This window comes from Mustela lutreola, chromosome 7 (assembly GCF_030435805.1).
Source record: "Mustela lutreola isolate mMusLut2 chromosome 7, mMusLut2.pri, whole genome shotgun sequence".
NCBI classification, from domain to species: Eukaryota; Metazoa; Chordata; class Mammalia; order Carnivora; family Mustelidae; genus Mustela; species Mustela lutreola.
Genome location: NC_081296.1, coordinates 147,981,847 through 148,006,268, shown reverse-complemented (window position 1 = coordinate 148,006,268; position 24,422 = coordinate 147,981,847). Strand labels below are relative to the sequence as shown.

Below are 24,422 nucleotides of genomic sequence, written 5' to 3'. Positions count from 1 at the left end.
GGTGTCTCGGGAAGCACGTGTGAATGTACAGCTGCGTAAAGATCACCCTCCTCGGTGTGGGGGGACCCCCGGTCCCCTTGGGGCCTGAATGGAACAAAAAGGTGGAGGAAAGGCGAGTGTGCTCGCCCGGACCTCATCTCGTCATCTTGGCTCCGCCCCTGGATCACCTGTGCTCCTGACTGTGGGATGCAGACGGGGACTCACACCCCCTGGGACTTACTGGCCCCCAGGTGCTCAGGCCTTCGGACTGGATTGAGTTTTTCCACTGGCTTTCCTGATTCTCAAGCTTGGAGGCGGCAGGACCTCTCAGGCTCTCAGCCTCCGTAACCAGGTGAGCCGATTCCTGCAGCGCATCTCCTCTTAGAGACACCTGCGCGCGCGTCCTGTCGCTTCTGTCTGTCTGCAGAGTCCGGGGCGTTCATCCAGGGGCTCCTCAGCCCCGACTCTGTCCCTGTTCAAGGCCGGGCCCCGACTGGCCCCACGTGGGTGTGCAAGTGGGGGGCAGAGACCGTTCATTGGGCAGAATACGCCTTTCAGGCCACCACCTGCCGCAGCCCTTTCCTGGAAAGAACCAGCCTGTACTCAGGAGCCTTTAGATACAGATCACAGCAGCGTCTTAGCCAAGGGGCAACACGGACGCGACTTCAGGTTGTCATCCACAGAGAAAGAGCAACAGAGGCGCTGTGGCTTCCCTGGCTGAGCCCTCCACCCCCACCCCTGCCCTGCACCCCCAGCCCCCTCTGGGAGGTCACACCCCACAGGAGAGCCACTGGCTGTGTGGGGGCTGGATCTGGCCTCGCCCCTCCCACGGCCCAAGGCTGAGCCTCATCCTGCCTCCTCCGAGCCTGGTTTCCCCGCGGGCAGAGCGGGGGCAGCACGGCTCCCCGGCTCAGAGTCTCACACGAGACCTGGCCCCAAGGGCAGGCAGGGCTGCCATTTTCCTGGTCCAGCTGTCTAGGGGGACACACAGGGCAGCAGCCCCAGCTTTGTGCTCCTTTGGGGAAGCGACCAAGAGGAAGGGGTTCTGGCAGGCGGAGGTCTTCTGAACAAGGGCCCAGCAGGAGCAGCTGAGCTTGTGTCCAGTGGGAAAGGCCACCCTGAGCCCCAGGGATGGGCAGGACGGCACAAGGGAGGACACTTAGGGCTGAATTCTGGCCCCGGCTCTTCCTGTCCATGGGACCTGGCGGAGGTCAGTGGCCTCTGTGAGCAGCACTTTACAGTCTGCAGGGCTGCGGAGACAAGGAAGGGAAAAAGAGAGAGGGAGAGAAGGAAGGGGAGGAGGGGGAGGCGGGGGAGGCGGGAGGAGGGCGTCCCCGGAGGTCGCGCTGCAAATCCCTGGCCGGCCTGGGATTCCTGCCTGGCTCGGGCGCCCCCACTCCGCTGCCTAGACCTCCGGGCTGCAAACCCTCTCCTCCTCGAGGAAGTGCTCAAGGCCCTGAGCTGGCCTGCGGTCCAGCAAGAAGCAAAGTCCAGCCCCAACACCTAAACCCTGCTTTGGAGGGAGGGCCTCCCCGGGTCAGTGACCTCTGGGAGCCAAAGCCTCCCCCTGGCCCGGCCTGGTCCAGCCCAGCAGAGCGGGCGTGCTGACCCGTGTACGGGGCCGAAGGGGCGTCCCCCACAGCCCTGAGCGGCCAGTCCACATCACTCCCCAAGCTCATTTCGTTTTAAAAGATTTTATTTTATGTATCCGAGAGAGCGCGCAAGCAAGCAGTGGGGAGAGGAGCAGAGGGACGGGGAAAGCAGACTCCACGCTGAGCACAGAGCCCAACGCGGGGCTCAATCTCAATCTCACGACCTCGGATCGCGACCCGACCTGAGCGGAAATCAGGAGTCGGTGCTGCACCGCCTCCGCCCTGCAGGCGCCGCTCCCACACGTGTTTTTATTCGTGCTGAGGCTTGAAGAGGTGAAGGAACACCAACAGTAAAAGCCAAAACCCGTCGACCATCTGTCCAGCTCAGCAGACGCTGCAGAGGGAAGCCTCGAGGATAGTGACGCCGACTACAGCCACGCTCGCTGCGCACGCGGGGGCCGCCCCGAGCTCTGTAACCCCGGGAACGGCCCAGGGAACCTCACTGTGAGCCCTCCGGTTGGTCGGCCTCCCTTCGCTTCTGCGATCGGTCCGGCTGTGTGTCCTGCCCTTCTCGCGGCTGAGCGCTGCTCTCCTGTGGGAATGCGCTGGTCTAGTTACCGATTTTTCGCGTCGACAGGCACGTAGCCAGTGTCCAGTCGGAAGCTTTCGTGAACTTGCTGCTGCCAACATTCTTGTCTTTCAGTAAATACATGTATTTCTGTCTCTTGGGGCCATCCCTGGGAGTCGTAGGTGTGTTCCTGCATGCTCGCCCACACGTACGCACACACACAGACGTCTACAGGCATCCCGATGGCATCATTCTGCTTTAGCAGCTAATCTCGGTTTTCCAAAATGCTTTTAGGAACTGACAGTCCGGCCGGAAGGCGTGTGAGTTCCAGCGGCCGTGGCTCTTGCCCAGCCTTCGTAGTTGCAAATACAGGACGTCGTCTAAAGCAAGCAACGCCCATCTAGAGTGCGGGATCTAGAACATGTCTGGCATCAGGGTAGTGCCTGGAGGAGGTCTCTGGGGGACTCGGGGGGTCGCATCCTGTCTCTTGGTCAGGGTACTGGTGACACAGGCGTGAAAAGTGGTGACACTTTGTGAAAAGTCACCACGCAGAGCACTTACAACACGCTCGCTTTGCTGTATGTTTGCACACTAAATGTGAATCTTTAAAGAACACACTGAGGGCACCTGGGCGGCTCAGTCAGTTGAGTGTCTGCCTTCGGTTCAGGTCAGGATCCCAGGGTCCTGGGCTCGTGCCCCGTGTCGGCTCCCTGCTCCGTCATGGGGAGTCTGCTCGTCCCTCTGCCTCCCTGCTCCTGACCATGCTCTCTCTCTCTCACGCTTTCTCTCTCTCAAATAAACAAAATCTTAAAAGAAACAAAAGGACACTTACGAAGAATTCCAGGCGCAGGTGGCATTGTTGCCCTGCTGGGACGGTGAAGACGCCGACGGTCCAGGTCACTGCCAGGGGGTGGGGTCCCTCTCCTGACCCATCCCCACTTCTGTTCAGTCGTGGAGTTGGTTCAACCTCCGTGGTGTTTCTCTGACTGGCCATCAGTTTCCGCCGGCGTCAACCCTCAGGCTGGATGGCCCCCTGCTTGCCTGTGGCTCCCCCAGGTCGGGTGTGGGTCGATCGGTGGCCCTTGGGCAGCATCTGAACCCCCTCCCTGTACTTACTGGCTGAAGACAAGGACAGAGTGAGACACGGTTTGCTCAGCCGGATGCGGGATGGGTGATGCCAGTGTGGGGACCGTCGGGCTCAGGATGGGTGCTTCCTTGGTGGGGACAAAACGAGCAATGGGGCTGTAAGCGTGTGTCTGGGGGCAGAGCGGGCTCCCATCCTGACTTCGAGGCCCTTTCAGTGAGGCTGGGGAGGGAAGCGCGTTTCCTGCCGTGGGAGGCTAGTCGTGTGGACGAGGGACGGGTCGGTAGCTGCCCTCCATGTGACATGACGGAAGAATTAAATCAGTAGATGGATGAAATTCAGTTCCTTTGAGCAGTGACTTTTTAAATCCCTTCGCAGTGACGCCCAAACAGAAGGGAATGGTTCCAGGCACTCGGTTCCGCAGTCATTAGAAGCAGTAATTCTAGAGTTGACACAGCAACGTGAGAAACACTCAGGAGGTGATGGTGAGACCGAGGGACGGGAGACGCCCTCTAACGGGTGGCTTGTGGGCACCGTCCTGCTCAGCAACCGGCGTGGCGGGGAGGGAAGCCCGCAGGCCAGCACGCGGCATCTCCAAACGAAGGGACCGCCGTGATAGTGGTTTCTTGTTCTCTGCGTCTCGAACTTTCCGTAGAGGTTTTGCTTCTTGTAAGTGTTTGGGAGTTTATTTTTTGAAAGATGGAATGGTTTCAGCCTAGGTTTTAGCGCTCTCCGAACCTGCAGTGCCGCCTCCCAGCCACTCACCAGGACAGGCCCTTCCCTCTCCGGCTGAGGCCTGGGTCATGACCAGGAAGGCAGGAAAGGAAGGAAGGCTCTGTTGTACCCATACACAGAGGCTGTGAGTAGCAGAAAAGGAGCTGCCAGTCCCAGAAGGATGTAGACAGAAAAACACAACCCCCCCGGCGCAGCACTATCCTCAAGGGTGGCTGAGGTGTGACCCGTAAGACATGGAGGAACATCCGGAAAGGCCCGGGGAAGATGGGCCCAGGGGTCAGCAGCTGGGCAAGAGGAGGGACGGACACGGGGGAGGGGCGGCCTCCATCCCGCCGAGCAGACCATGCAGAGCTCACCTTGAACCCTGACTGCCCCTGTGCCCACTGCTCACATGGCAACCATCTGGGAGGCCGAGGGTGGCTCTGGGGGAGGGCAGTGCCTGTGCTCTCCCCAGACACCTCCTTCCCTTCCTGCTACCCCCTGGGTTCTACCCTGACTCTCAGCCCAGGGCTCATTGCAAGATGCGGGGCCCCTGGGACCGGAGCACGCTCCCATTCAGAGGGATACGAGCCCTTGAAATCTAAACAACATGTAAATCACACGTCTGGGCGTCAGCTTTTCAGCTGTGGGAGACTTTGTGCGGTCCGACTATCAAGGTCTACGATTCTGAAGCGAGTTCCCGGGGGGTGGTGAGGGCACACCTGCTCTGCCCTCTCCGGACGCGCCAGCCTTGCCAATTTAAAGAAGCAACAGCCAAGTAAACTCCAGATTCTTAGAAGGCCAGAGTGCCATGTTTGAATGGAGCCCAGCGGCACCCCGCAATTTCATTGTCATGGGGAGGGAGGGCGTGCAGGTCTGGGCTTTACAAGAAGGGCTTGTGAGCAAGCCTTGTAGGGACCAAGCACTCCCCGCCTTCCCTGGCCTCCCCAGGAAGCCTCCCTATCGAATGCATAATTTATGAGGATGATCCATGCATATTCATGAGCTCATCGCCTTCCAAGGCCAGTGGCTGTCTCTGAAAAATCTCCCATAATGAATTATTGCATGGGAAGCTGCGGGCTGGGCTCAAAGCAGGACTCAGTCCTCAAAATTACTATTATCTCTAAAACTTGCTTTGAAGAAAATGCTCCCAACTGTGCCTACCTCTGGTCAAATGTGGGGGAGGTGCCAGAACGGAGCCTCCACCATGGGAACCCTGGAACCCCCAGGCTGCACAGAGAGGGGCGCACCAGTAGCATTTCAGGGAAACCGAGGCAAGTCTCCCTTCAGCCCGGAAAAAGCAACGTGGGTAGAACTCTGGAATAAGCCCTCTTAAGGCTCTGTTCACATAATAGCAGGAGCCCACAAGCCCCCTGGCAGGTTCTTACCCTGTCTGGACCTCAGTCTTCCCCATCTGCGGACTGGGAGGCTGATCCCTGCTCGCACCCACTCTAAGACGTGCTTTTCACAGTTGAACGCCTCTGAGCCTGGAGCGAGTTCACCCATCAACGCCTCGGCGGGCGTCGGGGTACGGAGGGCAGGTTTTCCCTTTCCTAGTGGTCCAGAGGAGAACGTGCGTCCGACAATCAGTGCGATCCTTGGCTCTGAGGAGCACAGGCATCCTTCATCCTGCAGAGCTTGGCAGACACCGCGATTTTTACAAACGAGCGCTGTGGCCATCCTGTGTCGGGCAAGTCTCCTGGTACCATTCTCCCAACCACATTCGCTCACTTCATGTCTCTGGGTCCCGGTCTGATAATTCTCTAGAAATTTCATTATTCTTCTTGTTATTCTTGTATTTGTTAAGGCGATCGGGGCTCAGCTGCCTGGGTGGCTCAGTCCATTAAGTGTCTGCCTTCAGCGTGGGTCATGATCCCAGGGTCCTGGGATCCGGGCCTGTATCAGGTTCCCTGTGCAGGGGGGAGTCTGCTTCTCCCTCTGCCCCTCCCCCCTGCTTGTGTGAGCTCACACTCTCTCTCTCACAAAAATAAATAAGTGGGTAAATCTTTAAGAAAAACAGGGGATCTGTGTTCAGTGATCAGCACCCGCTGAAAGTTCAGCGTGGTCAGCATTTCTTAGAAAGGAATATTTTCTAATGAAGGTACGTGCGCTGTTTTCTTGGACACTTCCTAGATCATTTATATATGCCATGCGAACGAAAACATCCATTTGTCTTGTTTTATAGTGACCGTCCCTGTATCACGGCGGTCTGGAGCCCAACGCACAGCATCTCCGAGGTGCGTCTGTGCAGCCCTAAGCGCTCCCTTCCAAAGCCCTGACTGCTCGGGGCGGGGAGCCCCGGGCTTACGAACAGGTGAGAGACCAAGGCCACCTCACGGAGTGCGCAGATGGGCAGGTAGCAGGAAGGTTCCCCTTCCCACTCCTGGATTCGTCTGGGAGAGAAACCTGTTGGCAGAAATCCTGAAGTCGACATTTGATTCGGTGCGCTTTGTGGTGTTTGAAGAGTGAAATAAAGGCCGGTTTAACTTAGATGTTGGAGTAGGCGTGGGAGGGAGTGTAGAAGTTTTCCCAAACTAGTCACAACCTGGTTAAAATGTTACTCACGAAACCCAAGACAGTGATTCAGCTAATACCCCATCTGGCATTTCTTGCTTACAAGCAACTCACATGTGACTCAACTTTGATTCTGCTTTATTAAACATTAACCAGCACACTTCCTGAGCCCAATAAAAAGCAGTCTTGAAAGCCTCACCACGCAGGAGCATGTGTGTATGTCTGTGATTGTACGTATGTGTGCATATGCGTGTGTGTGCATGTGTGCATGTGTGTGCGTGTGTGTGTGCAGTGGGCAGGCTCGTCCAGGAGCACCCAGGGTGTGTGGCCTGCATGTGTGCAGGGTTTGGCCTTGTTGATGTGTGACCTGTGCTGTCACCCGGGGCCCCAGGCTTGATTTGATGTCTTGCTGTCACCACCTCGTGATCCTTGATGATTCTTTTTTTTTTTTTTAATTTTTATTTATTTATTTGACAGACAGATCACAAGTAGGCAGAGAGGCAGGCGGAGAGAGAGGAGGAAGCAGGCTCCCCACAGAGCAGAGAGCCCGATGCAGGGCTCGATCCCAGGACCCTGGGATCACGACCTGAGCCGAAGGCAGAGGCTTTAACCCACTGAGTCACCCAGGTGCCTCTCCTTGATGATTCTTGAACAGGGCCTGCGTGTTCATTTTGCACGGGGCCCTGCAAATTATGTGACCGGTCTGGGTGTATGTGCGTGCGTGTGTGTGTACGTGTGTGTGTCTGCACGTCTGGCTCACTTGTCCCGGGCAATGTGGGCGTGAGCATATGGATGAGGAGCACGTGTGAGGACTGGAGAGCGTGAACACGAGGAGGGTGTGGAGAACCTCACAGATGGGCCAAGGGGGGCCGGAGACCGGGACCGTGAGCCACAGGGGAAGCCCGAGATGCAGATCCCAGGAGCCTGGGTGGGGCTCAGGAATGCACCATTCTGGGCAGCACCCCCACCCCACGCAGCTGTAAGGACCAAAGTTTGAGAACCCCAGGCTGTACATTTGGAGCACTGAAAAGTGAGGCCTGCGATCCTCTACAGGGAGGTTTTAGAACATCCCGGAGCTCCAGCCAGCTCACCACCCACCCTAGCATCTCAAGTTCAGGTTCTTAAAGGAACAGAAGCCTGCCAGGAACACCAAGGAGTGGTTGGACACCAAGGCTGCTAACCTCAGGGAACCCCGGCCAGAGGCCTCCCTTGGCTGCCTGGGCCCTGAGCCAAGCAGTGACTCATGCTGGAGGGGGACGGAGTGGCCTTGAGGGCCAGCCCTCCCCTCCCACCTCCCTGCAGCACAGGGTGGGGCCAGACCTGCTACCCGTGACTTCTCCGGTTGATCGGTGGGGGGTCTCGCCGCGGACCCTGTTCCTTGGTGCCATGCTCCTGCCCGTGTTCTGGGCCTGGCATCCCACACCCAGAGCCGCCCTGAATCTGAGTGATGATGGTCATCGGCAACACCTGTCCCCGTGGTGCCATCTCCAGCAGCACAGGGAAGGGTCCTCAGGGCTGGTGCTGACCCTTGGACTGATGGCACCTGGTGACCTCACCCAGGGTAATTCCCTTCCGGAGTTCCATTTCACTGAAAGCCGTCCAGGGTCAAGACGCTATCCCCTCGCTGAGTACAGTAATGGCAGGGAGAGGGCGACCCCTCACCAGCTGGCGACCTGACAGGTTCCTTGAGCTCTCCGAGCCTCAGTTTCTTCGCCCCTGTGCCAACTCTCTGCTGGGGCTTGACTCCTGCCCTCTGCCTTCCTCGGGCACACCTCCTCCAGGCAGCCCCTGCTTGACCAATGGACGCGTCTCAGTTTCCCCACCCCAGCCCCATGGCGAGGGGGCTATGGTGACTGAGCCACTGATCATCAACAGTGCAAATCAGAATTGGAGTCCTACAAGCTCCGGGGACCAGGAAAAGCCCCCCCGTTTCCCTGGAGGGGAAGTGGCCCTGCCCTGAGTGCTTTTTTCTATAGCTGCCACTGTGAGGCACCTACTGTGTGCCAAGAACCCCGCAGACCCCCTGCTGGAGCCTTTGAAACCATCACAAGATGTAGGTGGGGATGTCATAGATAAGGAGGCGAGGGCTCAGAGAGGCTAGGCGTCTTGCCCAAGGACACACAGCCAGTGTAATCTGAGCTTGAAGCCCAGGGCCTTCACTGGGACCCTAATGCAGAGATACCTGGCCTCTCAGAGCCAGTGTTAGCCCAGCCTCAAGACCCTTTGGGCCTCTAGGAGCCCGATGCCATCTGAGGCTGCCTATCCCCATGGTTCCTCCCTCCGCTTCCCGACATAGCCCCGGTGGCAGGGGGCCCAGTGCCAGCCCTTCCATTATTCACGCCTCCCTTCGGCCGCCAGCAGGGACCTGGTCCAGAGGCTCAGGCTTTGCCAGGAGAGATAAGGCGCCAACACCTGACTCGTCCTTCTCTGAGCTCCATCTCGATTTTCCCAGAGAACACAAAGGCTTGTTGTTGCCGGCCCAGTGCCGCAAGTTGACCTCCTTCTCATGAAAGGAAGAGAAGCCATTAGCAGGATTAAGAGCGGTTAGATGTTTTTAAAAAGACTGATCAGATTTACAGCTTTTCCTTGTGACCACCTGTCCCCCTGTAACCACGCCGGTGTCTGAGAGGCAGGCGCGTGCCATCTGCAGGGGTCTGGGGTGGGGGTGTGGGGGAGGGGGTCCACGTAGCACATCCCAGCCCCGCTGCTACCAGTCCCGCCTTAGAGGTGGGGAAACTGAGGCTCAGTGAGGTGGGGAAACTGAGGCTTGCTCAGACCACTCAGTGGGTGGATGGCTTTGCCCGTGTTCTCTGCCCCAGGACGGCAAGCTGACTCATCAGTCCTCAAAACAAGAAACAAGTGAATTCGTGTGTGCAAACCCGGCCCACCACCCCAGAAACTCTAACTTTACAGCTGGGCAAGCAGAGTTCGAAGACAAGAAGGCCAGACCACCAAAGGGAGCCCCAGGGAGTCGGTCTGCAGTCCCTGCGCCTCACCCTTCCCCCGTCTTCTCCTCCAGCATGGAGAGACCCCACCCCGGGCAGACCCCACCCCGGGAGTCGAGGCCTGGCCTCACCCAGAAGTCACGCATGCCAGTGTTGGGGGAAGCAGGGGTGGGGGAGGCGGCGTTCCAGGCTGAGAGTGTTCCTCTCCCCTGCAGACCGCACCCCTGCCCCAGGATTAAGGGGATGTCACAAGAAGGGACACAGTGTGGCGGTGTCTAGTGCCCCCACCTCCAGGGCTAAGGCTTCAGAGAGCACCCCCACTTCCCACATCAGGAAACTGAGGCCCAGAGAGGGAAAGGATTGTCCGTGAACCCCAGTGACGCAGGGAAGGGACGAGGGAGGTCCTCACATGTGACGATCCACACCCTCTGACCCCCAGTTTTCTTGTCCATAAAGTGGGAGTGAGGGTAAGCCCTGGTGGTGGGACTGTGGGGGAGAGAGAACAGGGTGCACAGAGGGGCCTTGGACGGGTCTGGACTCTAGTGCTTCCTTCGTAAAGGTCGCTGCAGGAGGAAGAGCAGCCAGCAGCGTCGGGGGAATGACGAGGCCATTTGCTGAGCAGCTACTATGTGCCAGTTGCTGGGCACGGACGCAGACGTGGATGCCGCCCTCACCGTGATTACCATCTTGTAGGGGCAGGGCAGGAAGGGAGAGGCTAGGACAGAAGAAAGGCTTTGCCAGGGAGGAGGAGGTGTTCCCGGAGGAGGAACCAAAAGGTGAGAAATGGCCCAGAAAGTGCTGAGTTCTAGCTCTTCGCTGTACTTGGGCGGGAGGGTGGGGGAGGGCTGGCCGGTCCCCTAGAGAAGCCGTGTGTGCCAGGTGAGGGGCTTAGACCACGCTCCAGTGGAGAAAAGTCCCCAAGAATTCCCACCCGCTGAAGTGTCAGGGGGCTTGGGTCACAGGGCTGGGAAGAGAGGTGCCCCGTGGGATGGGCAGGTGGTGGGGGGCGCCTCTCCGGGGGAAGAGGCAACACCCCTGTCTTTGCAGGCGGGACCCCCTCCAGGTGTTTGCCTGCCGAGCAACCTTCCCGCGTCCTGCTCCTGGCCACCCTCAGGCGGGCCCTGAGTTCCAGGCAGGGAAACTGAGGCTCGGCCAGACGCAGTCACCTGCCGTGCGCCTCCCACAGAGGCCTGGCTCTCACTTACGCTCCCTCTCGGCTTCCCTGAGGACGTCGTCCATCACCCTCATAATTTCGGGTTTATTTCCTTATTCAGGCTCCGCTATTTTTAAATTTTTTTTAAACTGCTCTTTCAAAAAGTCTAATTTTTTTAACATGTTATTTTTGAAAGGAAGCATCTCTTCCTTCTTGCGGTCAGGGCCCACGGGGCTCCCTCTCCCCCCCGACCCTGCTTACTCCAGGCCTTCAACCACTTTCTTCACAGGGGGCGGAAAGGAAGGGGAGACAAGCTGCCCTTGGCCCTGGGCAAGCTTCGGTGCAGCAGCCAAGGGCGGTTCAGGAGGGAGGGAGAAGAGCAGGGCTCCGAGGCCAGGAAGGTATGGGGTGCAAAGCTCTTTCTTGGGGGGTCTGAGCCCCTCAGGCTGCTTCCCTGGGTCCCCAGCCAGAGCCCTGGGAGGCCACAAGCTTCTCGGGCATCTGTGTCGGTGCCTGCAGCAGGCTAAAGGCGCCAAGCTCTACTCCCTAGGTCCTTGGAATGTTACCATATATGGGGAAAGGGTCTTTGTAGATGTAATTAAATTAAGGATGGGGTGGGGGGAGGGACTCTCCTGGTTTTTCCAGATGGCCCTAAATGCCATGGCAAGAGTATCGAGGGAGAGCGGCACACAGGGATCAGATGCAGAGAAGGGGGACCACGTGACCGAGGAGGCAGGAACAGAGGGACACAGCCTCCAGTCGAGGGCGCAGGAAGAGACCAGGGTTGGCTTCTCACCCGTGAGAGCAGAGCCTTCCTCACACCTGGTCTCGGCCCAGTGCGTCTAATTGCAGGCTTTGGGCCTCCTGAATGGTGAGAAAATTAATTTCTGTGGTTTCATGCCACCAAGTTTGTGGCTATTTGTCACGGGAGCCCCGGGAAGCAAATGCAGAGCCACAGCCAGACTGATGACCACCGCCCCCCCCCCCCCCCCCCAACACACAGAGAGGCAGAGGCTCCAAGAAAGGCCTGGTCTCCTCCTTCACTGGGCTGACACTCAAGTGTACAGACATCGAACAAAATAAAGCTATTCTCCGCTGGAAGCCCTGTCCCGCCTCCCTCCCGCCTTCCCTGCTTTCTCCTGAGCACCTTTCCCACGAGAAGGAAGCATGTGTAGACCTGAACCTTCACTCCCACCTCTAGAATCCCCCTGACACCCTGCCCTTGACCATGAGCACTAGTCCATTCGTGCTTGGCAGCCACCCTCTACGGTACCATCAGCTCCATTTTACCCACGAGCAAAGGCCCAGAGAGGTTCTGTGACTTGCAAAGGTCACACAGCACTGGGTAACTGAGCTCGAACGCCAATGCCAGTCTCACTGATTCCCAGCCACACTCCTGTCCCTGCTTCTCGCCTGCTGCCCCGAGGGGCCGTGGATACAGTGGCAGCATCCACACCCAGCCCCAGAGCTTGGAGTCCCCTTGGGGCACGACCCAGGATGGCAAGCTGCCCCAGGGCCATCGGGGTGAACTCTGCCTTTCTCCCACTGGGCCCAGAACAGAACTGGACTTGTTCCCTCCGGGGCAGCCTAATGAGCTTGCTATCTGGAGCCAGGTTTGCTTTCCGCTGTGACGAGGTGATTGTGTTCCCTCACCTCCCGCCCAGCTCCCGGCTCAGGTTACAGCCACACAATCAGGTTGACCATCCCATCAGCACCTCCGCCAGGCCCCAGGCTCCTGCCCAAGCTCGTGCAAGGATGCTCCTGGCCTATTTCCAGAGCTCTCCATGGACAGACGGAAGCTTGCAAGTCCAGGAAGGGCAACATGACCAGCCTGGAGAGTAATCAAGGGGAGGCCAAACAAGATAAGAAACCCTTACAGGTATCCCTAGCCGGAAACCCGAATGGCAGGCAGGCTTATCTTCCCCGAGCCTGCGGTCTGGACACCTGCCTCATCTGGGTTGTACAGACGTGGCCGGCTCACTTGGCCGGCCCAGACGAGCAACTGGGGAAGAAATCACCAGGGCTGGACCCGTGTCAGTCACCGCCTTCTCTGATGAGGTTTGTCCCTCTCCTAAATGGGTTTGGAACTTGCAGAAACTTCCAGTTTTCTAGCTTTCTCTGACTCCTTCCATCCCACCAGCCTTCAGGGGAGGCCCTGTAAGCCCAGACCGCAGCTTCAGGCAGGAAACATTTGCTGGGCAGCTGCTCTGGGCCAAGACCCTGGCATGATCTCAGTGAAACCTCACCACAGCCCGGGACGCGGCACTGCCCTGGTCCCCATTTTACAGATGAGGACATTGAGGCTTACGGTCTCAGAGCCAAGGGGGTGATGCTAAGGAGCAAAGGAAAAGACACTCCACACCACCAGTCGCGGAGAAAGGCCAGTCAACACCACGGTGAGACACCCACCCGCTCAGATGGCCGGAATCAAACAGGTAACAAGCAGTGTCGGTGAGGATGTGCAGAAAGGGGGGCCCTCGTGCACCCCTGGGGTGCTGTCCCTGCGGAAGATGGTCCAGGGGTCCTCAGAAGGTGCCACGGAGACACCCTCCAGCCCAGGAAGCCTGTTGGAGGCGTATGCCCGAGAGAGATGGAGACATCTGTCCCGAATCGTGCGCTTGTGTCCACGGTAGTGTTGGTCATCGCAGCTGAAACGTAGAAATGGCCCGAACATCAGTCACCTGGTGCCTGGATAAGTCACGTGTGGTCTCTCCACACGACCGGAGGACATTTGGCCACACGACGGATGAAGCACGGACACAGACGCAGGGGGAGACTAAAAACATCCCACGAGGGGAAAGGCCCCACGCTGCACGATTCTGCTTATAAGAATGAAACGGCCACAACGGCGAATCCGCAGAGACAGAGACAGGAGTGACTGGGGCGCCGGGAAGGATTGCAAAGGGGTGGGGGTCTCTTCCCGAGGTGATTAAAATGTCCCCAAGCGGGCTATGTGAGCGCAGTGGTACAACCCTGGGAATGGAGTAAGATCCACCGCCCTGGACACTCGAGGTGGGTGAACTGTGGGAGATGTATGAACCACCGCTCAATAACGCCGCTTCCAGAACCAGAAGTTACGGTGCCGGGTTGGGCCCCAGGGCGCTGCCTGGAGCCTGCAGCCTGAGCACTGCTGGGGACTCAGAGGGGCCTGAGCACAAGTCCCCTGAGCACATGACCCCCCAGGGGCCTCCATGGGCCAGGGCCCCAGCTCTCCCTCACGTGGCAGGGCCTGGCAGGACCCATGCACACAGGATAAGCCTGATAAGTACCGCCAAGTCAGGTGGTCCACTGAGACCATGGGCCCCTCCAGAGAAAAGCAGAAGGGAGAGTGTTTTCTGCAACTGCACCGTGCGCTGACACGTTTTTCCATCTGAAATAAATCAGGCGGGAACCCCAGAAGATGTGTTTAAACTGGGGCGAGAGCTCTCTAAACAGTCTGGCTTCCAGGCGGGACTGTGGGGGCCTGGGCTCAGGGGAACGTGATCCCCAGCAGGGAGTTCTTCCATCCCAGCTTTAGGAATGCGGTTCATATTTAACTTATTTTAATCACTATAATATTAATCATATTAATCGATGAATAAAAATTATATTTAATTACTAATATTAATGTTTTAAAATCCAGCTTTGTTTCTAGCTATTCGGTTGACGTCATCGACCCTTACGGAAAGGCATAGAGCCAACCTCTAGTGTTTGCAAATGTTGGGAAGCCAGGTCTCCTCTCATACGAAATGACACGCGGCGTTCACGACCACAGCCCTCCGGTTCCGCTGGTTTCACTCCTGCGGCCCCTCCTCAAGCGGACGGCGAGCCTCTGCGCGCGGGATCAAGGAAATAGCGTCTGCCTCAGAGAGATGGCGCTCGGACCCCTAATCCCCCTCCCCATCTATTCCCACCGTCATTACCCCTGAGCTCAGACCCCCGTTCTTCATCCCCGGGCCGTGGTGGCCGAGCGGGCTCGGGAGCTGTCCGGCCAGCACCCCCTCCGGTGCGCGAGCAAATAATAAATCAATGGAGCTTCGCGGCAATTAACGGCTCATGTTTCTCTTGGTTATGCTTTTCCTTATTGGTGTGGTGACACAATCGCTCCGTCGCTTATGTCTGTGCTTTTAAATGCAAATTCAAATCTGTGGGAAAGAACACGTTTTGAAAAATCTTGTCCCTTGCTTTGTGACTTGCATGGTGGAATGATTCATAATTTGCATTTCAGATGCTTAAGGACCGCAGCTCCGATGATACGCTCCCAACATTTCATAATTAAAATGGATTACTTTTTTTTTTTTTTAAAGTCAGTTGGGGACAAAAGTCCAAACAGAGAGCGGTACCCCCACTCCCGGCCATTAGGTGTGGCCATGTGACATGCCCAGCCAATGACATGTCCGCAGTGGCAGGACGGGCGACTTGGGCGTGGGAGCATTTGTCTCCGCGGTGTCTCTGTCTCTCTGCCGGGCCTCATAACCCAGAAAGCATGGGTCCGTATGGAGGCGTCAGGCTGAGCTCCCACTTAGGCAACCCGCCCAGGAGTTACCCAGATCTGCAAAGGACTTTGCATGAACAGGAAATACACCTTTGTTGCTTTAAGCCGCTGAGATTTATGTGTTTTGTTTTTTGCTTTTGTTTTCTTCCCAGCACACATTGAGTCTGCCCCAGCCCTACAGTCAGCAAAAAACAAACGGTTTGCCTTTCAAAGATTTGAAATCAGGATTGGATGAAAATGGGTATCGCTAACTCATCTCAGCCACCAGTTTCCTTTATCTTTTTCTTAAGATTTTATTTATTTATTTAAGGGAGAGCCCATGGGGGACAGGGAGAGAGAACCTGAAGCAGACTCCACACTGAGCACGGAGCCCAAGGCAGGGCTTGATTCCACAACCACAAGATCATGACCTGAGTCCAAACCAAGAGTCGGCAGATGCTTAACTGACTGAGCCACCCAGACACCCCTTGGCCATCAGTTTCTGTCTTTTTTTTTTTTTTTTAAAGATTTTATTTATTTATTTATTTATTTGACAGACAGAGATCACAAGTAGGCAGAGAGAGAGGCAGAGAGAGGAGGAAGCAGGCTCCATGCTGAGCAGGGAGCCTGATGTGCAGCTCGATCCCAGGACCCTGGGATCATGACCTGAGCAGAAGGCAGAGGCTTTAACCCACTGAGCCACCCAGATGCCCCCAGTTTCTGTCTTTTATTTTGACCCCCATGTGTTTTTACAGACCAGCTCTGGGCCCTTGCCAGGTCACCCCCAGTCCCCTGGAGACAAGCATCTGTCCTGTGGACTTCCGTGATGGCCCCCACACTCAGTTGCTAAGTCCCCTACTCCCCCATCCCTCGCTTCCTGAGTCAGCCTCAGCCTCTCTCCCCAGGACCATCCTTGCCAGCCTCCTTCTGGGCCTCTTGGCCTCCAGATTCTGGCCCCTGCCCCACACACATTGACGCAATCCAGGTATCACCAGCTCGGGTCCTCCCTGGCTCCCTATTGCCCAAGAGATGAAACCCGAATCCACTTACCTGTCTAGAAAGAGGGAAGCCCTCATCAACAGGAGGGGACACCCTAGAGAGATGACAAAACCCTGAGACCAAGCCTGCCTCTCCTGGGGGAAGACACTTCCTTTCCAAGAGCAGGACCTAAACTAAAATGTTTTGCTTAAATCTCTTTGTAGACACGGCTGCAGACCCCAAGGCCAGATGGTAAACAAGGAGACTCAAATCCAGGCCAGGACGAGGAGGGAAAAGGAAGTGGGGTTCTCTCTGGGTTCTGGGGATGCTGGAGGAAGTGAGTGGGATATGGGGTGGCCTACTGCAATGTCAGGTCCTCCGCCCTTGGGAAATAACCCTTGTTACCAGGCAAAGACAGACACTTGGGGAGCCAACTATGGGACCTTTGGGGGGACCCCAGAGAGCTGTTGACCCCCTGGGTAAATTGGCTCAGAACAGGTCCAGGAGCTGCAGAGGTGAGGGAGAGGATAAAGACAGGGGACAGGCAGTAGCTAGTCTGTCCACTGTCTACTGTAATGAACCAAGGGGCCATGGCCTCGGGGAGAGTTTATGCAGAAAGACAAAGAGAGTCACTCTGTTGGCTGAGCCCTCATCACGTCCTCATCACATCCCCCAAAGCGAGGCGAGTGGAAACCCACCACTGAGGCTCAGAGAGGCTAAATGCCTCACCCGAGACCACAGAGCCTGGGGACAGGGCAGTAGAGCCGAGATTCGAACCCTGGGCTCGGAAGGACTTGCCCTCGTTGCTCTGCTGAGAATAACAACGGCCTATTCTGTGGAGCTTGGAATTGTAAAACGGTTTTGCTGGAAGCCCTCCCAAACACGTGGGTTCTGCCCGCGCAGAGGCTGGATTCTCTTCCTGCAGAGTTCTGCCGGGAGGGGAGGGGCCGGCCACGAGGTCAAAGGCAGGAAGGGACAATCAACAGACCCAGAGTGCCTGGAGCCAGCACCTTCCGGCCCCTCCGTCCAGGCCACACCAGCCCTTAGAGACACTGTCTCCAGACCCAGCAAGGGACATGGAAGGGCCCCATTTTACAGATGGGGGAACTGAGTCTCGATGGGAAAGGGGCCCGTCCCATGCTGGGCTTTGCTCAGGGGCGGAGCCAGGTCTAGAATCCAGACAGCTGTGAGGGAAGCCCCTTCCCTGGACGGCGTGTGCCGGCTGGCAGCTTCCTGCTATAAATACAACATTGCCTCGTGGTAACCTTAGCCTCCAGGCTCCCCTGTCCAGGCGCAGGGCCACAAGTCCTGGAGTCGACCGCCTGCCACTCTGCTCCTGCCCCGTGCACTTTTCTGGACACCCTAACAAGGTACCACATTTTGGGGGGCACAGATTCCAAATTATTGGAGCCAATCCTGAGCTAGCTGCGTCCCAAAGGAGAAGGGCTGTAGTTCAGATGAAAACCACAAGGGCCTACAAGACCCCCCAGCCCCCACTGTGGGTGAGCGGGGTAGGATTTCCTGGATGGGTCTGGGGAGGTGGGTTCGAATCCTGACTCTGCCATGTACCAGCTGGACAACCTGGGGCCAGTCTATTTGCCTCTCTGAGCCTCAGTTTCCCTACCTGTATGGTAGAGTTCATGCACACCCTCCAGGGATCAAACAACATCTCCAAGGTGGCCAGGACAAGATGCAGCACGTAGTCTGTCCCATCCATTCTCCTCTTTGGCCGCAGCTCACTTACTAGGGGACAGTAATTACAGTTACCCGTGCTGGCAGTAAGCCGGGCGTCATGTCAAGCAGGTTATATGCTCTCCGCCACTTAATCCTCATTGGGACTTGAGGAACTAATGTCCTATTATTGTGCCCACTGGACAGATGAGGAAACCGAGGCCCGGTGACCTTCAGTAACCTGCCCATGGTCACACAGGTCACGGCTGGGCAGCTGAGAACTTTCTTGCTACAGACAGAGGCCCAGGGACTGGTTTCTGAAAAGAGGTAGAAATCTTTCACAGTATCCTCCGGGACCCAACCACTGCCATGGGGTTGGAATCCTAGAAAGTCTTGACCTTCGGACAACACACTCTAGGAGACCCCCCAAACACGCACACACCCTTGCACCCAGGTGTTGCCTCTACTGCCAACCAGATTCCCCAGCAAGTCCAGCACAGCAGAGAAAAAACCATCCCACAGGGCTCTGTAGGAAGCCAAGCCCCACGCTCGCCCAAGTGACCTGCCCAGCCAGGGTGGGCACAGCCACTACCGCGCCTGCCGGCCCCTGCCCAGCTGACCCTTTCCTACACTGTACAGGGGCATAAAGGCCATGTCTCCTCTAGCCTCCTGGACACACACACACACATGCACACACACACGCACACGCACACGCTCGGCGCCCATTCCATCAGCCCAGCAGGCTAAATACTGTTCTGGCCTTCCTGAAATACCCCTCTCTGTGCGGGTGCTTTTACAAGCTGCTAAAAGCAGGGCCGTGTCCCTGGCGGAAGGAGAGAGCTATTCCGGGTCTGTGTCAGGTGCTGGCAGAGTCAGCCAGAAAGGGCCCGTCTGCCGCCCCCCCCCCCGCCCCCACATACCGGCTCCTCGGCGGACAATTCTTGGCAGCCTGGACCCCTAATGCCTGGCGGAAGAGGGTGAGGTCAGGCCAGTTTTGTCGGTGTCCCCCTCCCCAACGCACACACACTCTCGCTCTCTGTTCCAAATCTGACTTGGCCCGGCCCCGGCGCCGGGACTGTCTACCAGACACCATGCCAGGAGGACCCCACCGCTGTCCATCACAACCAGTCCAGGACCCCCAGGCTGGCCGAACCTGTCTAGGCACGTCCCCGCGTGGCGTTGCGGGACAGATAAGGACTCCAGGGGCCACGGACGTGCAGTGGCTTAGGCAAGAAGGTGCGGCTGGAGTGGCCAGACCGGGAGACGCAGGCTCCTGCCTGGGACTCTCCACCTGCTGCTTCCGCGAGGCCATGACTGAGTGCCTCGATACAGATCGGCGGTCGCTCGTTCTCACATTCAGCCTTCACAACCACCTGCGGGGAGGGCTGGCGCTGCCTTTTTTTTTTTTTTCCACTTGGGGATACGGAGCTTCAGAGCAGGGAAGCTCCTTGCCCCAGGTCAGTCACCCAATCTAGAAGTGAGAGAATTGGGGATTTGAACCCGGGCCGCCTGGAGGAGGCTGTCTGCAGCCCTGGGCCCACTATGGCCAGCTCAGAGGGATGTCCATCTCAGACCTGCCTTCAGCTGGGGGAGCTGAGGGCAGCTAGCCAGCCGCACAGGCAGCCAGTCCCCTGGGGAGGACAGAGGGTCTGTGTGCAGACTACAGTCTCTGACTGGCCCTCTGTCTTTGTGTCCCGGGCCATTTCCAACCTAGGGGATTTGGGGACTCCTGGAGGGCCTGCCTTGTGCAAGCAGACCCAGGCCTCTGAACTTCCCAGAGGTCTCCGACCTTTGGGGAATCAGCCAGAAGCTAGAGGCCCCCCCACCCCAGGCACATGTTCACACACACTCATTTGCATGCGGTTCCAGGGGTCTGTGGCTCCCCGTGCCCAGGCACAGTCCAGCGCCCGCAGCACCATGGAGCAGCCCCCGACTCCCTGGCTAGCGGCGGGAGGGGTTCGCAGCGGGCACAGCTTCCTGCTCCAGCCCCACCGGGAAGCCCGCGGTGCAGCAGAACTTAGCTCCGAAAGGCCAGTTCCCCTTCCAGGAGCGCAGCAACCCCCCACCCCCACCCACCCCAGGCATCAGCTAGGAGGAAGGGGGTCCAGCCCCACAGCTGCCTGCAGCCTGGGGCGGGGGTGCCCAGTGCCCTCTGCACCCAGCAGCATTGGTCCTGCAACCGGAGCCGTGGTGGGTAAATATAGCGCTGCCACTCACCGGCCGAGGGGCCCTCGCCGTCCGACATGGTGCAGGAGATGGGCGGGCAGTCGGCCACCAGCCTGCAGGGACGCTCAGAGCCGTCAGTGGCTGTCACCCACCTGGTGGGGCTTGGGGCTGCCGGGCCTGCTCCGTGTCCAGTCCCCAGGCAGCGTCCCGCCGCAGCCGGCCCAGCGGCCCCCCCATGCTGGGCTGGGCAGATAAGAACAGGCTCTCCAGCCAGGAGCCCGCCGGATTGGTGGATAAATCTGGGCCCTGCCCTCTCCTGCCCTGGGCCTCTCCCGGGCAGCCTCGGAATGTTGCCTGAGAAACTGCTGCACCCCTGGGTACTTGGTCAGTCCCCAAGACCCCAGCCCCAGCCCTGGAGACCCCAGAGTGCCTGAGTCGCTCTCTCTGGGAAGGGACCCACAGCGCCGGTGAGGGGCTTTTATGGCCATTGTAGAAAAAGTGATGCCGCCCACTGAGCCCACGCCTGGTGCTGCCACACGTGTCTTCTCTTTTTTTTTTTTTCCACACGTGTCTTCTCACTCAGCTATCCGGAGCAGCCATGACCCACCCAAGGCCACCCGGCCAGGGAGGGGTGTGACCAGAGCCGGACTCTGGAGCCCGACTGTCTGTCTCCAAGGTTACGGGAAGGCATGGCCCTCGCCTTTGTCTGGCAGACCAAGAGCAGCCACTTCTGGGCACCTCCTGGGTGCCAACTGTTCCTTGTGTGCTGGGGGTGCCGGAGGGGGATGGAGGTGATGGCCTGGGGGAGCCACGTGACCCAGTGTCCGGCACAGAGTGGGGACTCAGGAAATACCGGTTGGGAGGAAACATCTCAGCAAGTGCTTAGTATACACTTGCTGTGTGCTTGCCTAAGAGGTAGCGCAGGCCTTCTCCTGGGTCCCCACAAGGGCCTGGGCCAGAGACGAGGGCAATGAGGCAAGCGGAAGGCTTTGGGCTCCACTCCCAGAGACATCACCCTTGGGCTGGGCATCACGGGGCCCCCTTGGGCTCAAGGCCTACCTGGTTCTGCCTGCAGGGCACAGAAGGAGGGAAGTGGCTTAAAGAGGAGAGAAGCTGGTAATCAACCCCAATTAGATACAGGAGGGCTTCCTGGAAGAGCTGACCTTTGAGTTATGTCTTTGAAGACTACGAAAGCCTTTTCAGGGAAAGAGAGGGCATTCCGGGAAGAGACCAGCAGGTGCGAAGGTAAGAACTGGGGAAGCCTGACTGGAGACGGCCACGCATCCCTGGCAGGGGCTGGAGGTCATGGTCATCCCAAGGAGAGGAGGCTGGGACTTGTGGCTCCTCGGGGAGGCTTCAGGGCTAGGGAAGTCAGGGGAGGCTTCTTGGAAGGGGGCAGAGGCTGGTGCTCAAGGGTCCAACAGCTCAGAGGCATACAGCAGCCCTTCAGACGCCCAGGCTTTTCCCAGCTCAGACACCTGGGGCATGAACACAGGAGGGCTGCCTTTTGGTGATGGGGTGGGGGAGACCTGCAGAGTCACACTAGCTGTCAGAGATAACAGCGTAGGAAGTCAATCCCTGTAAGGTTGTTCCAGGCCTCCCGGCCTTTGCCTGTGCTGTTCCCTTGGTCAGGAATTCCCTGTCCCCCTCCCCCTTCTCCTCCTCTGTGTAGCCTTGTCTAACTGTCCTTGAAGGTGGGCCGGGGCCCCTGCATCCTCCTGCACAATGTGCCCTCACTGTGGTCAGTGCCTGGCCCTGGTTTTGCACACCTCTTGGTTGGCTCTTGTTGTATGATAATGAGCTCACCATCCCTGGAGGTATGTAAACAGGGCTGGACAACCACTGCAAGAGGACATGGGGAGGGAGTTCAAGCATCGGACTGGGTTGGTTCAATGCCTTTGGGGCCCCTCTAGAGTGACCAACTTGTCCTGGTTTCCATGGGCTTTGCCCTGCTTCGGCCCCGGAAGTCCTGCCTGTCTCCTGGGAACCCTCCATCATAGGCAAACAAGGACTGTTGGTTGTCGTGGGTCCCTCCTGAGATTTTTAAGTGAGAAAAGAAAAAAGGGAGAGAGAGAGACGAAGCAAGGCAGGGGCTGTCCCTGGAAGCCCCCAGCCCCCTCCCCCCGCCCTGGGCAGGGCTCTCCTCCCCACCCACCACCGGATCCCACTCCCGGGCAGCTCTGGGAGTGAGTGGAAACTCACTGAGTGGAAACCGGATGCAGGTCAGCAGGGAGAGGAGAGGCTCCTGAGGGCGTCCTTACCTGCACATGGGGCAGAGTCTCACCTGCTGGGTTTCGAGGATTACCTGAGATGAAGCCCAGCAACAGTGTGGCCATCTCTGCAAGGGGCAGCTTCATCCCCAGGGAGGTGTGGGACCAGGAAGGGGCAGTGGAGCCCACCCGCCAAGCCCTCCACTCAGCCCTTGGGTGGGGTCAGACCCGCTCCTGGGGTCGTCCAGGAGGTCGTGGCCCCTTTCCGCACCTCTGCCTCTGCATCGGGGGAGTATGTAGGAGCACCTCCTGTGTACTTGGCCCTGGGCCAGGCTGAGGGCAGGAAGAACTTCAGAGTCCCCAGCGAGAGGTGTGCCTGGTCCCAGGGGGCCACGCTCGGCCCTCGTCTTCTGCAGCACCTGCTCTGGGCAACCTGGCACAAGTGTTGTGGACAGAGGAGCACATGGGGAATGCGCCTTCGGGCGTCCGCTGACTGCCAGTAGCCCAGTCCAGGGGGACTGGGTTGTGCCCAGGGCCGGACACACTAGGCGGTGCCACAGAAAGAGTCCCGCCAAGCCACCTGGCATCCCAGACCGAGGCCTTCCCTCACCTCCACCGCTGCTGGGGCCACCGCAGGACCGCGGCCAGGATGCACGGAGGGTCAGCGCGCCCCAGGGCCGAACGCCACTCTGCCAGCCCTTCTTGGAGACAGGGACAAGCCCACCCCAGCCTCCGCTTCTCATCCGAAAGTGGGAGGCTGCGGTGGGATGAGCCCCAAGGCCCAGATGCCCTGGAGGGACCCTCCACCTCCCCACCCTGTGGCCAGCAGCCTGTCCGGCCCCTGAGTCCCACCCGAACAGGCCGCCCGTGTCCCCCCGCTAGAGCTGGCTCCCTTCGCACAGGCCACTTCCCCTTCCTGTCCCGACCCCAAGCACTTTCCTGTTGGTTGTTTTTTTATTGTGGGAACATGTGTTGGGGAAAAAAACAACTCGATTCCTCTGCTCCTGAGGTCACCACAGCAGCCATGGGCCACGGCACGCAAGTGCAAACGTGTGGCTGTGTGTGCGCTGGTGAACACGTGTGTGACAATGCACGTGGGTGGGCACGGGCCAAGTGAGCACGGGCGTGTGCACATCTATGTGTGGGAGCGCGTGTATGCGTGCAGGGGAGTGGGGGGGTGAGCACGTATGTCGGGGGGTGTAAACACATTTATTGGACTACAGTGGGGCCAGCTCTGAGCGAGGCCCCTTCCAGGCCTGCCTCACATCAAGGTCTCAAGGGAGGACAACATCCCCCGCCCCACACTGCAGCCCTGTGCTTCGAAGAGGGCGCCGGAGGAAGGGAGGGTCCGGGCTGGCCTGATCAAAGGTGGAGGGCGCCCCAGCCTGATCAAAGGTGGGGGGCGCCCCAGCCTGATCAAAGGTGGGGGGCGCCCCAGCATGCTGGGTCAGGGAGGAGACCCGTGTCCTGCCTGCTCACCTGTTCACCCCAGATTCACATGGACACCTGCTGGTCTGGGGGGGGGGGGCAGGAACTCCTCCCTGCTGGAGATCCTGTCTTCCTGGGCCTTGGGCCCCCCACAAAAGAGAGGCAGGAAAGTTTTGAACACAGAGCCTCGCCTGGGCCCTCAGTGGCCATGACATGAGGAAGGACAGTGTAAGTCCACACTGGGGGCCTCCTGGGTGTGTGAGCTCGGGCAGGGCCCCTCACCTCCCAGACATCGAAGGGAGGTTGCGGCCCGCGGCACTGTGAGGGCCTGGGCACCGCGGGGCCTCAGGACCCTCCCGGGGTCTGCTCGCTGCCTTAGGTTCCAACAGACCCTCCTCACAGCGCAGGTCGCAGCCTGAGACACACAGGCATGGCCGCTGGGACCCACATAGAGGAGACAGACAGGCCGTGGCAGGGAGGCTGCAGAAACGCAGAGATGCGAGACACAAGTAGACACAGAGACACACGGGCGGTGTGGCTCTGGCAGCTGCTTTCCCGCCCCCGGGGGCCCCTGTCCAGCCCAGGTGCCTGAGGCTGATGGCCGCCCGGGGGGCCTTGGAGGAGCCCCACAGCCTCCATGCTCGCAGCCCGCAGAGAAGCTCAGAGAGGTGTCCAGTAGCAGGAGGCGTTCCTGGGGTAGGAGGGTGGGGGCCGCTCTCAGGTCCTCGCGGGCAACGTCCTCACCTCTGGGTGGGGGCCAAGGAGCAGCCGTCGTTTGGGGAGTGTGCGGGGTAGGAGTAGCTCCGGGGACATGGGGCTGCTGGGGAGGCTCTGGCCTCCTCCTGGGGCTCTGGGGCTCACAGCAGGGGTGAGACCCCCCACAGGAAGAGTGAGGCCCCGCCTCCTAGGGGCGGGCTTACAGCGTAGCGGGCTCAGATCTCCGAGGCGTGAGCTGAAGGCATCATCC

At 58.7% G+C, this 24,422-nt stretch overlaps 1 protein-coding gene across 1 annotated transcript in view; it reads right to left on the bottom strand.

Annotated features, from left to right (window-relative positions):
• The window catches only part of EML1 (EMAP like 1), a 173,003-nt gene extending 152,929 nt beyond the window's left edge, over positions 1 to 20,074 (bottom strand). Inside the window, exon 1 of the mRNA XM_059183091.1 lies at positions 19,869 to 20,074. Within this exon, the coding sequence (XP_059039074.1) occupies positions 19,869 to 19,896 (28 nt within the window). The 5' untranslated portion in view covers positions 19,897 to 20,074. The remainder of the gene's footprint in view (positions 1 to 19,868) is intronic.
• Positions 20,075 to 24,422: the final 4,348 nt, after the last annotated feature.